This window comes from Macaca thibetana, chromosome 2 (assembly GCF_024542745.1).
Source record: "Macaca thibetana thibetana isolate TM-01 chromosome 2, ASM2454274v1, whole genome shotgun sequence".
Taxonomy (NCBI): Eukaryota; Metazoa; Chordata; class Mammalia; order Primates; family Cercopithecidae; genus Macaca; species Macaca thibetana.
Window position 1 is genome coordinate 107,197,893 of NC_065579.1, and position 14,604 is coordinate 107,212,496.

A 14,604-nucleotide genomic window follows, 5' to 3' on the forward strand; every position below is an offset into this window, starting at 1 on the left:
ACTGTGGAGGTCCCAGCCTGCAGGTGACAGTCTAGTTTCATGCCCTGGCTGCCTCAAGAAGGGAGGGGCTGCAATCCAGGAGGCCAGAGAGAGGCAGTCCCAGTGGTAGGGATAAGAGGCAACAATGCTGAGATGCCCTTTGCTCTAAATGCAACCCCACACCCCATCTCCATCACCCACGACAGGAAGTCCCAGGGTCCATTTGTTGGCACACAGCTTCTGCTTTCCTGGGAGCCTCTTCCAAGTCCTCTGGTCTCTCAGGAATGAAGCCCCAACACTGTTGGCAAGACCCACCAGGGCTTTGTCAGACAGACACGTCGAGGGACCGGTCATTCCACCCATGCCCAGCTTCCTGGAGGCCCTTCCTGCCTCCACTCCTCCCACCCCCGCTGCGGGTCACTGACCCTGCTTGGAAAACACCAGGCTTGCTCATATAAGGAGTGTGGGCCAGGCCTGAGTATTCAGCAATGGCATCTGCGTGGTGGCCCTGTCTCATCTTGGCTCTGCTCTCTGGCTTGGCAGCCTCTGGCTCCCCGAGAGGCCCCGTTCTGCTGCTTGGGGTAAGTCTGCCCCCTCTTTGCCATCTGGGTCTTGGTGTAGAATGGGCAAAGACACCATGCTGGGCAAGGCCTCTGAGAGAAGAGGAGTGAAGAGGAGGCAGAGGGCTGGGCACTAAGCCGCTGGGAGTAGTGTGGACACTGAGAGAACTGGGCTCCAGCTGAGGCCTATGCTAACCTGCTGTCTAACCCTGGGAAGGCTCTTAAAACTCCCTGGGCCTCAGCTTCCCCACCTGTCAAAAGAGTGATGCACCATGAACCGTGCACTTCACTGAGGGGCAATGAAAGTTCAAGTCTCAGACGAGTGTAACCTCTACAAAACACTGAGTTGAGCCCTGTGGGGTGTGGCGGGGGTAGGGGTACTCTGGAAGGAGGCCTAAAGGGGCCTGGGGGCGGGGGAAAGGCAGAATGGGAGAGAGAATGAGGTGGGGCAAGTGGGGTGTGAAGAGAGCTCTGGGTTCAGTTCCCCCTGCCCTGCTCTCCTGGTAACCTGGAGACCTGCCCTTCTCTGGGCCTCAGTTTCCCCATCTATTCAGAGTTCTTCCTGCTCTGACATGTGGCTCTGGAGGGCCCTATGTCCGGGGGCCACTCAGGTGTGTGGGAGGCAGGGCACCACTGTATCCCTGGTCTCAGCCCAGAGCCTCCCAGGCCATGAGGGCTTGGCGTTGGCCTTGGCTTGATTTCTCTGTTTGTGTTTGTTTTTGTTTTTTCAGAAACGGAGCCTCCCGGAAGGGGTGAGAACTTTCACCGGGGGGTGGGACCCAGTGGGGCAGGGAAGGATGGAGCTGGTTGCCCAACCGCCGAAGGTGTAGGCCATAACAGCAGACTCCTCACAGCTGGCAAACAGCTAACGGCCCCCTGCCCTGGCAGCCTCCAACGGCGCAGGACTCCTGGGAAAGAGCACACCACAGAATGGCAACCTCTCCAACCGCGCAGGATGTAGCCCAAGAGAGCCCCTTACAGGCATCGCTTCCTTCTGCAGACACTTCCTTAGCATTTGCTGGTACCTGGCTCTGTGATGCGGTCCCTGCCACACCCTCACGAAGCATCTTTATATCCCTAGGGGGAGGGGCTGGAACACCTCCCTAGAGCCTCTCAAAATCCAACACCCCTATTGGAAAGAGGGTGTCTGGAGACTTCCCTTGGCACAGGAAATCCGTTCCTTTTTGGGAGACAGAATGAGGCAATTACCTAAAGACCCAGGAGGTGGGCTGGGCTGTGTGCTTGAGGGAGTGTGAGGTGTGGAGGATGAGCAGGAAGAGCCAGGGGCAGGTGCTCCAGAGCCAGTGTCCCGGGCATGGCTGGAGCTCAGGGTGACAGGACCCGGGAGGGCAAGCTCTCACTGGCTGCAGCGGTGTGTAAACAGATGGTAGAGTTGAGGAGGCAGGACAAGCATCCAAATAATGGTGGCCGCCAGAACATGGAGACTGGGGACGCCGCCAAGTCTTCCAATGTAGGAGACCTGCAGGATGAGGGTTGTGTGCCGGGCAGGGGCCTCAGAGCCTGCAAGGGAGTTTGCAAGGGAGGTGGCTGGGTTACAAACCTGGTTCTAGAGTGTCCCAGTCTGGCTGATTCTCCACCCACCTCCCCAAAGGTGGCCAATGGCGTCGAGGTCTACAGTACCAAAATCAACTCCAAGGTGACCTCCCGTTTTGCTCACAATGTTGTCACCACAAGAGCGGTCAACCGTGCAGACACAGCCAAGGAGGTTTCCTTTGATGTGGAGCTGCCCAAGACAGCCTTCATCACCAACTTCACCTTGTGGGTACCACCATGGCTGTTGGCTCTGGGCTCGGGAACGGGGGTCTGGCCCAGTGTGATCCCCCCAACCCCAACTCTCTTTCACTGCAGGACCATCGACGGCGTTACCTACCCTGGGAATGTCAAGGAGAAGGAAGTTGCCAAGAAGCAGTATGAAAAGGCTGTATCCCAGGGCAAGACGGCTGGCTTGGTCAAGTAAGCATGGACTCCCAGGCCTTGGGGAGAATGTCTGGGATTCAAGGGCCTTCAGGGCTACAAACAGCAACAACAGCTATTATTATTGTTATAGCAAAATGTGCCCATGATTTTGCCATTATCTCATGTTGAGGCTGAGGCAAGCGAGGCTCAGAACGGTTAGGGATCTCCCTCACCAAAGGGCTGGGCCTGGGGCCGAGGGCCACAGAAGGGTGGGCTCCTGCAGTCTTTGAGGGAGTCACCATCTCGAACCCTGTTCAGGGCCTCTGGGAGGAAGCTGGAGAAGTTCACCGTCTCAGTCAACGTGGCTGCAGGCAGCAAAGTCACCTTCGAACTAACCTACGAGGAGCTCCTGAAGAGGCACAAGGGCAAGTACGAGATGTACCTCAAGGTCCAGCCTAAGCAACTGATCAAACACTTCGAGGTAATCAACCGCCCCTGCAGCCCTGGGGGGATGGCAGCGGGATGCAGGAACTGGCCCATGGGGCAGTCTCAGGCGGGGGTCAAAAACGCAAAAGTTCTGCCTCACCGCATCCCCCTCCCTTGGCTGGGAAGGCTGGAGGAATTCAGTGGTTCTGACCCCAGCATCTAGGGGCGAGGGGAAGAGGCTGGGACGGACTCCACAGATGCAGATTCCCTGCTGGGCCCTCTAGGGCAACACCAGCAAGTGCCTCTGTAAGGCTTCTCACTGGGCACATGGGCATTTTTTCCTACCTCAAAGCTGAAAGCCAAAGGAAAAGCGTCAGTGGTGGAATTTCGTGTGCATATGGCAGGCGGTGGTAACACCTCAGGATCAGCATACTCTTCTCCAAGCCCCTGTGGTCACTTTCCCAGTGGGAGACACCAGGCTTCGCCCTCAGCACTGTCGCAGAGGGTCCCTGCATCACCGCAGACCCATCTCATTCCCATTGGCCTTGTTCTGGGAACTGGCCTCTGTGGTCACTAAGTGACATCTCCTTACTTTGGCCATTTCAGATTGACGTAGACATCTTTGAGCCTCAGGGAATCAGCATGCTGGATGCTGAGGCCTCGTTCATCACCAATGACCTCCTGGGAAGCGCCCTCACCAAGTCCTTCTCAGGGAAAAAGGTGATGTAGACGTCTCTCAGACCTGGCGGTGCAGGGGACAGGAACATTGACCCCAGCAGAACAAGCCTGCAGCCCAGGGCGTAGCTGCTGCAAGCATGCATGTGTTGGGGTGGGGGTGGGGATCAATCTTCAACTCTCACCTTCCTCCTTTCCCACTCGGGTTGGGAGCGAGGATGCTGAGGGCAGGGGCTGCTGACAATGACCTACCAGAGGAGCCATTTACAAAGCCTGGTCCCGTTCCCCCTTGGGAAATGGAGAGGGCAGGGCTTATCTTCCCTGTTTTACAGGCCCAGAGGCTGAGGCCCAAGGGAGTCATTTAGATCTACTGACTCCACAATGAGGGGTGAAAGACTAAAGAGAACTTCATTCTTGGTGCTGGCTGGTTGGCTCCAGTCCCCAAGGCTCCCAGCTGTTCCAGGGGCCTTAATGGCTGTGAACAGTGGGTGAATAAATGTTTGTATAAACAACAAACCAGTCATCCACGACTTCTAGGGCGAGGCCCGAGGGGCACACACTCAGAGGACTGCTGGCTTCTGCAGGACCACATCCTGCCCAGGGACCCTCCTTCTCCCCATTCTCCTCCTTTCTCCCTCCCCTCCTCTTGGCACCCACACAGCAAAATTCCAAACCACCCTACAAGAAATTCCTTTTAATGGGAAGCTACCCCTTTCCTAAGTAGCTTCTCAGTGCTGAGCTCCAAGGTAGGCTGGGCTAATGGGTGTGTGAGGCCAAGACAAAGGGAGCTGGAAGCTGACTCAGACAAGGCCTGTGCCCCGCCAGGAGCCCTGATCTCCAAGGGGAAGAGCAGTGCTCAGAACGGCTGGAGAATGGTAAACAGTGCCTTCCAGTGAGTCCTGGGAGCTGCAGAGCACGCCGCCGGCAGGCAGGGCTGCCCAGGCCTCCAGCTCTTGGCTAGCTTCTGTGCTGCTAAGGGCTCCTCCCTGTGAGGCTGCACGTCTGCTCCCTCAGCTAAGGACTGAGATCTGCCAGTGGGCAGGCCCTGGCCGAGCTGAGCAAGGTCTTTCATCTCCATCCCTTAGGGCCATGTGTCCTTCAAGCCCAGCTTAGACCAACAGCGTTCATGCCCAACCTGTACAGACTCCCTCCTCAATGGAGATTTCACCATCACCTATGACGTGAACAGAGAATCTCCTGGCAACGTGCAGGTACCCAGGCTGGCCGATTCATCATCCCGGTGGGGCGAGGGCTGGTGGGGAGAGGCTGCAGCTGCATCCAGTGCCATCACCCTGGGTCCTCAGCCCAAGGCTGTTTTCCTATAGGATATGGGACCGCTGATGGCCTAGAGCCTGGTGCAGCACCCCCTAGAGGGTGGGATAGGAACGTCTTTTTCTTGGGCTGGTAAATGTCTGACTTCTACCTGCAAGAATAGTCAATGTGGTGTTGCTAAAAGGACACTGGCCTCCATCTCTCTCCCCACTTTCCAGATAGTCAATGGCTACTTCGTGCACTTCTTTGCACCGCAAGGCCTTCCAGTGGTGCCTAAGAATGTGGCCTTCGTGATTGATATCAGCGGCTCCATGGCTGGTCGGAAATTAGAGCAGGTAATCAGCCCCAGTGGCACAGCCAGGGCTCGGGGGAGTAGGGAGTAGAGGAGATTTTTTTTTAAGTGGAAAAAGCTGATCCTTGTGGTGAATGAGGAGAAAGGAGACAGGATAAGAGAAGGCTCACGGCCTCTGCCCGCTTCTGTGGCAAGCCTCAGGCAGAGCTCGCTGGTGCAGATGGCGTGGGCTGCACCGCCTGCTGAGCGGAGAAGGGACTTCACTCTCTGCTGCGGCTTCTCCCAGCTCTTTGTCTCTCTCTCCTCCAGACAAAGGAGGCCCTTCTCAGAATCCTGGAAGATATGAAGGAGGAAGACTATCTGAATTTCATCCTGTTCAGTGGAGATGTGTCCACATGGAAAGAGCACTTAGTCCAGGCCACGCCCGAGAACCTCCAGGAGGCCAAGACGTTTGTGAAGAGCATGGAGGATAAAGGAAGTAAGAGCAGAGCCAGAGCCCATGTGCTCTAGTGGTGCCTCCCTCTGTCCCTGAGCAGCCTGCAACCCCCCTGTTAGGGCAGGGACTCTGCTGGTCTCAGGTCCTGAAGATCCGAGCTGGGGTAGAGGTGGAAGTGGATGGTCCTCAGGCTTGAAGACAGGATATCGGTTGTCTTCTCTGTGGTCCAGGGAAACTCATTCTTTCTGTTTCTAATCCATGATCCTGGTATCTCACAAGTCCCAGCAAGATAAGGCCACAGAGAACCCTTCTTCTTGGCCCTGTTTCATATGGAATATGACACATGATGTCTACACACTCCCCTCTCCTCCCAGCAAGAGGGGCTGGGAGTCCGTCCAACTGTTTGCCAAAGGGCTTTCACAATCACCATGTGCTTCTCATCTTCTGGCAACCCTTTCATCCCCATTTGAAAGTGGAAGTTGTTTGTTTGTTCACGCGCTGGTTCATTCATTGTTTGCTGAGTACCACCATGGGCTGGCAGATAGGGTTCTTGGGCACATGAGTGGGGCCGGCTGTCCCAGCCTCCTCCGCTCCAGCCTTTCTGCACACTGGCACCCTGAGGACACCCTCCCACGGTGCTGTCTGTCTGTGTCCCAGTGACCAACATCAATGATGGGCTGCTGAGGGGCATCAGTATGCTGAACAAGGCCCGAGAGGAGCACAGAGTCCCGGAGAGGAGCACCTCCATCGTCATCATGCTGACTGATGGGGATGCCAATGTTGGTGAGGAGCATGGGCATGGCTTTGAGCTAGGGCTGGAGCACTTGGCTGTTGCTCCTGGCTCTGTAGCTGGCTCGTTGGAAAACCTGAGGTAGCTCTTCCCTGGGTTCCCTGTGGTCTGCCTCTCCCTTCCCTCAAGGGCAGGGTCCTGCCTCTCTCTGCCAGGGCTCTCCACCATCTGCCCCACAAGGGCTCCTGGTTGTGACTCCACCAACTCTGCATGTGCAGGAGTCCGGTCTCCCCAGACACAGCTGGTCTAGACCAGCCCCAGCCCTGGGGACTATGAATACCCCTTTCTCCAACAGGTGAGAGCAGACCTGAAAAAATCCAAGAGAATGTGCGGAACGCCATCGGGGGCAAGTTCCCCTTGTATAACCTGGGCTTTGGCAACAATCTGAATTATAACTTCCTGGAGAACATGGCCCTGGAGAACCATGGGTTTGCCCGGCGCATTTATGAGGACTCCGATGCCGATCTGCAGTTGCAGGTACACCTTGTCTTGCACACTTCCGGGCATAAGGAGCTCACTACTTCCTCAGACAGCTGCTCCATAAGGTGACAGTTTTAGTTATTAGGAAGAGCTTCCTCTTGGGTCAAAATCCACCTCTGACTATCTCTTACCCATCAATAAGGATTCTGATTTTGTCCTTGGGCTACACAACAGGCCTGCTTCTTCAGTAGGATTATCAGAGCAAACATAGGACATCTGGTTCAATATGAATTTCTGATAAATAACGAATTTTTGTAGTGTAAGTATGCCCGAAGTATTGCACAGGACTTCATATTAGTGTACTGTGGCTGCCATCCCTAAGTACCAAGTGGCTTCAATGAGAGAAACATATTATCTCCCAGTTCCAGAGCCTGGACGTCCTAGATCCATGTGGCAGTGGGTTGGTTCCTTCTGAGGGTTATGAGGGCAGATCTGTTCTAGGCCTCTTTCCTTTTCTCCATGGCTTATCAATGGCTGTCTTCTCCCTGTGTCTGCACACATCTTCCCTCTGGATGTCTGTGTCCAACTCCCCTTTTAATAAGGACATCAATCATATTGGATTGGGGCCCACACTCATGACCTTATTTTGTAGACTCTGTCTCCAAATAAGTTTGAATTTTAGGAGTACACTATTCAACCCATAACAGACATACCTACACTAAAAAATTACTCATTGTTTATTTGACCTTCAGCGTAGCTGCATGTCCTGTCTTTGTATTTGCTGAATCTGGCAATTTTGTTCCTGCTTTAGGCAGGTAACGGCATCTCCACCTCTGCAGGGCAGCCACCCCATCCCTTCTCTCCTCTGTCTCCGGATCTCTGCGCTCATGTACACATCACCTTCTCATCTGCCTCTCTTTACTTCCTTTTCTCCTTCTTGCTTTCATTCCAATAGACATTCCTTAAATACTTTCTTTGTGCCAAGAACTCTGTCCTTTCATATTTCTTTTTTTAATAGGAAATACTTCTAAATCTGTTGTTTCTAGTCTTCCCTGTGTCTACCTGGGAGCAGGGAGTTGCGGTGGGGTGGCCCCCACAGACTAAAGGATGCAGTCAGGGACAGGCAGAGTGAGCATTAGGAGCCAAGGCGGGCCCAGCCCTGGGGCGCGGATGCCCAGCTGCAGCATCGGTGGGAGCCTGACCTGGGGCTTGAGATGACCGGCCCTGTTTGAACTTCAGGGCTTCTATGAGGAGGTGGCCAACCCACTGCTGACAGGTGTGGAGATGGAGTACCCCGAGAATGCCATCCTGGGCCTCACCCAGAACACTTACCAGCACTTCTATGACGGCTCTGAGATTGTGGTGGCTGGGCGCCTGGTGGGCGAGGACGTGAACAGCTTTAAGGCGGATGTGAAGGGCCATGGGGTGAGTGGGGACAGGGCCTGGAAATGTGATGGGGATGGGGTATCAGCAGTGGTGGGGCTCTGGCCTCGTGAAGGTCCAGGAGTGGTGGCCCCTGAACCTGACCCACCCAGGCCTCCAGCCCCTTGCCTCCTTCCACCCCCACCCCAGGCCGCCAACGACCTGACCTTCACAGAGGAGGTGGACATGAAGGAGATGGAGAAGGCCCTGCAGGAGCGGGACTACATCTTCGGGAATTACATTGAGCGGCTCTGGGCCTATCTCACCATCGAGCAGCTGCTGGAGAAGCGGTAAGCAGAGCCCCAGCCCCCACCTGTGCCTACCCCTGGCTGGGCTCCAACAGAAGGGCACCCCAGTGCGCAGTCCCAGCGGTGCTGCCCTCTTCTTGGCCCAGTCCAGGAACTGTCTGTAGAGCAGCCTGTAAGGAACCCCAGGCCGCCACTCCCCATCCTGGCAGCCCCAAGGCTCAAGCGGGCAAGCTCCGTGGCCAGCAGCCTGTGAGTGCCCTGGGGTAAGGGGGTCCTCAGCACCCTGCTCCCCACACTGGGCATGGCCCAGGGGTGGTGAGACTGAGTGGAACTGAAGGCTGGGATCCCAGTCCTCAGTGTTCAGAGGGCAGAGCTGAGGGTCAACACTAACCCACTGAGAGGGTTGTGTTGGTGTGGGTGGGATTAGCCTGCGAAGCCTTTAGTACACAATCTAGCTGAGTACTCCGCACATGGACACCATTGCGAGTGGCTGTTGTAGCCCCTTATTTTATTTATTTATTTATTTTTGAGATGGGGTCTCGTTCCGTCACCCAGGCTGGAATGCAATGGCGCGATCTCAGCTCACTACAACCTCCGCCTCCTGGGTTCAAGCAATTCTCCTGCCTCAGCCTCCCGAGTAGCTGGGATTACAGGCATGCACCACCACGCCTGGCTAATTTTTGCATTTTTAGTAAGAGACGGGGTTTCACCATGTTGGCCAGGCTTGTCTCGAACTCCTGACCTCAGGTGATTCACCCGCCTCAGCCTCCTAAAGTGCTGGGATTACAGGTGTGAGCCACCATGCCCAGCCGGCCCTTATGTTTTATACATGGGGAAACCAAGGCCCAGTGAGGAAACAGGGCTTGTTCACATGCCCCAGGGAGTTGTGAGCCAGTCTTCTCCGAGCCCAACTGGGCTGTACCCTGGGGTAGGTGGAGTGGGGATCCCCAGCTGCGTCCAGCGCTCCAGTGCAGGGGAAGCGGGCAGGATGCTGCTCTCCAGGCTGTCCTCCTGACTGGCCCCTCCTCACAGCAAGAACGCCCATGGCGAGGAGAAGGAGAACCTCACGGCCCAGGCCCTGGACCTGTCCCTCAAGTATCACTTTGTGACTCCACTGACCTCCATGGTGGTGACCAAGCCTGAGGACAACGAGGATGAGAGGGCCATCGCCGACAAGCCTGGGGAAGGTGGGGATAGGGATGGAGGCCGGAACCCGGAGGCCTCCCTCTAGGACCCTGCGCTGGATAGCATCCCTGAGTGTCCAGTGGAGGAGTGGGCCAGGCTGGGGAGACCCAGACCTGCTGAAGTGGGACATCTGAAGGAAAACTGGCCATGGGCTGGGGAGAGTGGGGTGCAGTGTGAAGCAGTCTGTATGGACAGTGGGGTGTGGGGTGAATAGGAGCCTCTGCACCTCTAAAGGGATGTGAGTAAAGGGGCACACTGCTCAGGGGACATTGCAAGGAAAAGGACTGAGGCTGCAGCATGGAAGGGCTTAGTTAGACAAGAAGAAGCATTTCCAATATGAAAGTTAGGCCTGGAGCAGACTACCAGGCACCTAGAGACTGTTAGGGGAAGAGTCCCTGAGAGCTGGAGGCTGGGACCCCTCAACCAGACCCCAGACTGCACTACTCAACGGGGGATCCCAAATGCCCACTGCACCTAGGCACAGGGTGTGTGTGTGGTGGTGGGGGATTGGCATTGGGAGACATGGGAGGCAAAGAGCTTCTGGCTTCCAGGCCTCTGGCTTCCAGGAACTCCTAGTTCCAGGGGACACCCAGTGGGGGAACAGCTGGCTGCTGGGAGGCCCACAGCCTAGGGCTGGTTCGCCAAGCAGCCAGCTCTGGTCCTTGCTCACCAGTGCCCTGTGTCTTCTAATGCATTTCTCCTCTTCCTCCCTCGCTGCACCTGCAGATGCAGAAGGTAAGCTTTAGCCAGCCACTGGGGTGGACATTATGGAAGGGAGACAAGAGAGAACTGAGGAGGCCTTTCCAAGCAAGATAGAACCCCCAGCCATGGGGGCACACTGGGGACACCTGGGCTCAGGCCCAGCCCTATTGCCAAATCATGACTCTGCCCCTCTCTGAGCCTGAGGATCCCTGTAAGTTAATTGGGAGTGGCTTCCCTTGCCCAGGGAGAGACAAGCAGTATGACAGTATCTGTGACCTGTAAAAATGAGCAATTTAGCATGTCAGTTGTTTATACTTCATTAATCCCGTAGCAACTCTCCGAGAGGGTCCTTTTATGATCCCCATTTTACAATGGGGAAACTGGGGCACAGAGGGGTTAATTTGCTCAGTCTATTTGCTCACAGACTCAGCAGATGGCCAAGCTGGTACTTAGGTCAAGGCAGTCTGGCCCCAGTGCCCATGCTGGGGATTGCTGGGGATCACAGTCCTCTGTGCCTCTCTCTCCACAAAACTGGAACCTCACAGACTCCCTGCCACTAGGCAGGGCCTCCCCAGCCGCTACTGGCCTGCCCCACCTCCATCTATAAGCAGGGCACATTTGGACTGGGCCATCACTTTCCCCTCAGAATGGCCCTGACAAACGTACCGGTGCACGTGAGTACATATATGCATGCGCACGCATATGTGTGTGCCTGTGTGCACGTATGGGTGGGTGTTTACTACTAAGAAGCAACAGACAGCCGTGCGCCTCACTCACCCCAACTAGGCGGTGGGAAGCCCAGGGGTGGGGCAGATGTTTGCTGTAAGCATTACTCAAGAAGCTGATGACTTAATGGCTTGCATCTCAGCCACATCAGAAAGCCCTGCCCCAACATTAAAATCATATCCTATTGCCACCAGTCCCATAAAGGATTTCCCTGGATGTGCCCCATTTCTAAAGCCTAATCTTTGGGGTCACATCTCCACCTGTATCTGCCAGTGTTGGGGCCCAGCAGCACTAAAACAGGCAGAAAGGACAGGGCTGGGGGAGAAGGAACCCCTAGACCCTGCTCAGGACTGCCCTTTGGCTTCTTTTCAGCCACACCGGTGAGCCCCGCGATGTCCTACCTGAGTGAGTACACGCTGGCGGCTGCCCCTCCGCCCACTGCTTAGAGCCTGCCCCTGCCACGTGTCCCTCCGCCGTGGCTACTCACTCAGCCCTCCAGGACGGGCAGATGGACAGTGTGCCCTGAGGAGACTGAGGGGTGGGAGGGCAATGGCATTAGAGAGCAGGAAGGGGAGGGACATGAGCTGAACGCCCATGGAGGTCGTCGGGCACCTCCCAGGGCCACTTGCTTAGCTCAGCCCCCTCTCTCCTTGTATCTGCAGCCAGCTACCAGCCTCCTCAAAACCCCTACTACTACGGTGAGTCCCTGGCTGCTCCTGGGGAAGGCTCAGGGGCTTGGGCATGTGCTCCTGCCTGTCTTGGAGTTGAGTCCATGGAGGCCAGAAGGCTGGGGGAGGCCCCAGGTATGATGAGAGGCCCCGGGAGTCAGCCCCTTCTCTAATGTGTCACCAGTGGATGGGGACCCCCACTTCATCATCCAAGTTCCAGAGAAAGACGATGCCCTCTGCTTCAACATCAATGAAGCCCCAGGCACCGTACTGCGCCTTATTCAGGACCCAGTCACAGGTGAAGCTTGTGGGCTAGGGCCGGGGCCAGGAGGCTCTTCCTGGGAGGGCTTGGGTGCCACCAGGTAGGCACATGGACCAGGTTTTCACTCTGCCCAGTAAGGCATCGTCTTCACATGCAGAGAAACCCCTGGGGGTGGGGAGTGCCCAGGGCCACAGGCTCACTCAGCCCCGCATGCTAGCACTATTGGGAGATGATTAGAGTGAATGGGCCGCCTGGGCCTAGGGTAGGACCCAGCCTGTGTCTGGGGAATAGTTTTTCTCTGAACAACACTCCCTGGCCCAGGCAAGGGGCAGACCCACAATGTTCCAGCATGACCCAAACCTAGAGTGTCTAGGAAACAACAGGCTTGGGCTCTGAAGTCCTGGTCTCTCTTGTGGCCCCCACTCTGCTGCCCTAGCTCAGCTAGTCTGGTTGAAGAGGAAGGCACACCCCTAAAGGCAATCTGGACTCAGAGTTCTTGCTGGTCTCTCTCCCCGCCCCATCCCTCTGGCAGGCCTCACAGTTAACGGGCAGATCGTCGGTGACAAGAGAAGCAGCCCTGACTCCAAGACCAGAAAGACTTACTTTGGAAAACTGGGCATTGCCAATGCTCAGATGGATTTCCAGGTGGAGGTGACGACGGAGAAGATCACCCTGTGGAACAGGGCCGTGCCGAGCACTTTCAGCTGGCTGGACACAGTCACGGTCACGCAGGATGGGTAAGCTCCCCTACAAGGTCTCCAACGTGGACTACAGGCTGAGGGTCTAAGGAGGTTCTTGAGGGATTTAGACAAATCCCAGGACAGGAGACCCATGGAGGTCACAGGAAAGATCAGAGGCCCCAGAATCCAGTCTCCTGCCACAGGGGAGGGTGACCATAGTGGCCCCCAACCAAACCCTGGGGCCCTGTCAGAGCCAGAATTGGTAGCTGCACAGTTCAGCTGGTTGGGTGAAGGCATTAGGTGATAATGGCCGCCTTTTGCCTCTTCTGTAGCTGCTCATCTTCTTAGCTCTCTTGTCTTCAGATCCCCCACAGTCTCCCACTGAGACTCAGAGAAGGTGTGAAGCCTGCCCAGTGTCATTCAGGAAGTCAGTGACTGACCTGGGGCTGGACCACAGGCCTCCAAACTCATAGGCCAGCCATCTCTTTCCCACTTATAGACACACAAGGATCCACTCACGGGAGGGGAGACAGTGTGCATGAGGCAACCTCTTTCCAACACTCCTGAGATAGTTTCTAGAGTCTGTGGGCCCTCAGGTGCCTTGTACACAAGATACCCTTGAGTCAGATGCCCAGTGTCACAGCCACTGGCCCCACAGCCACTTTCTGGCCTCCTTTCGTAGGCTATCCATGATGATCAACAGGAAGAAGAACATGGTGGTCTCCTTTGGAGATGGGGTTACCTTTGTGGTCGTCCTACACCAGGTGTGGAAGAAACATCCTGTCCACCGTGACTTTCTAGGCTTCTACGTGGTGGACAGTCACCGGATGTCAGCACAGACGCATGGGCTGCTGGGTATGAAGTGTTCAGACTGCAGGCTGTTCAGGCCTGAGAGCAGCATGGGAAAGAAATACACAAGGCCTTCCTAGCCATCCCGTACCCAGCTTACAACACCCCATTCAGCCCTTGCATAAACCCTAAAAGGCCAGTGGCCACATTGCCCGTGGCAATGGCCAGGGTCTGACAGCATGAATGTTTTTCTTACCAGGGCAATTCTTCCAACCCTTTGACTTTAAAGTCTCTGACATCCGGCCAGGCTCTGACCCCACAAAGCCAGATGCCACATTGGTGGTGAAGAACCATCAGCTGACTGTCACTAGGTGAGGAGACTTCTCCAACACCCTCACCTGCTCAGCAAGGTGGAGGAGGAAGGAGCCCCCGCTGCCCAGGCACATTAGTCTGGTGGGCTTTTGTCTTCTGTGGGGTACCCTTGTTTCTCTTTGAGGTCTTGGCCCCTACCAGGCTCTTCCTAATCAAGAAAAAGCCCAAACTTGGCTTCTGAGAAAGAATAATCATGTAACTTCATTCTTGACCAAAGAATTCTGGGCTGTTAGAATTGCCAACTTCCCACCCTTTTTCAATCTCAGGTCGGAGAGCCTGGCACCCATCTTCCCCACCCCAAGTATTGCAGCATCTCTCCTCTTTCCCCAGAGGCTCCCAGAAAGATTACAGAAAGGATGTCAGCATTGGCACGAAGGTTGTCTGCTGGTTCGTCCACAACAACGGAGAAGGGCTGATTGATGGTGTCCACACCGACTACATTGTCCCCAACCTGTTTTGAGTAGACACGCCAGCTCCTGTTGGGATGGATGGCCCAGATTTTGTGGCATCTGGAACCTGGGCACAGAGAGGGGCCTGTGGGAGGGGCTGGGAAAATAAAGTCCAAGGTTGAGACCAGACAGTTGCCAGCCTCTACATGCTTTCATGAGCCTCTGCTCCAGGGAACAGGCAGCTGGGACCCATGGCAGCTCAAAAAAGGGGATGGTTAGCAGGAAGGCAACTTCTTGGGCCTCTCCACTGACACAGCTGAGAGACAGAGTTGGTTGGACTGGAACTTTAGGGAGTCAAATGTATGACAGCTTGGGGGAAAAATAAAGAACTGAC

At 55.6% G+C, this 14,604-nt stretch overlaps 1 protein-coding gene across 1 annotated transcript; it reads left to right on the top strand.

Annotated features, from left to right (window-relative positions):
* Nucleotides 1-428: 428 nt before the first annotated feature.
* Nucleotides 429-14,399, top strand: ITIH3 (inter-alpha-trypsin inhibitor heavy chain 3). The gene is given in 23 exon segments (XM_050778485.1): nt 429-560; nt 1,271-1,291; nt 2,152-2,318; nt 2,409-2,513; nt 2,775-2,937; nt 3,489-3,602; nt 4,643-4,768; nt 5,048-5,164; nt 5,431-5,599; nt 6,215-6,340; nt 6,643-6,824; nt 8,007-8,192; nt 8,340-8,479; nt 9,470-9,624; nt 10,349-10,357; nt 10,885-10,998; nt 11,423-11,455; nt 11,713-11,748; nt 11,903-12,016; nt 12,513-12,717; nt 13,343-13,515; nt 13,709-13,820; nt 14,152-14,399. Coding segments are annotated over 23 exon segments (2,790 nt in total). The 5' UTR covers nt 429-467; the 3' UTR covers nt 14,282-14,399.
* Nucleotides 14,400-14,604: the final 205 nt, after the last annotated feature.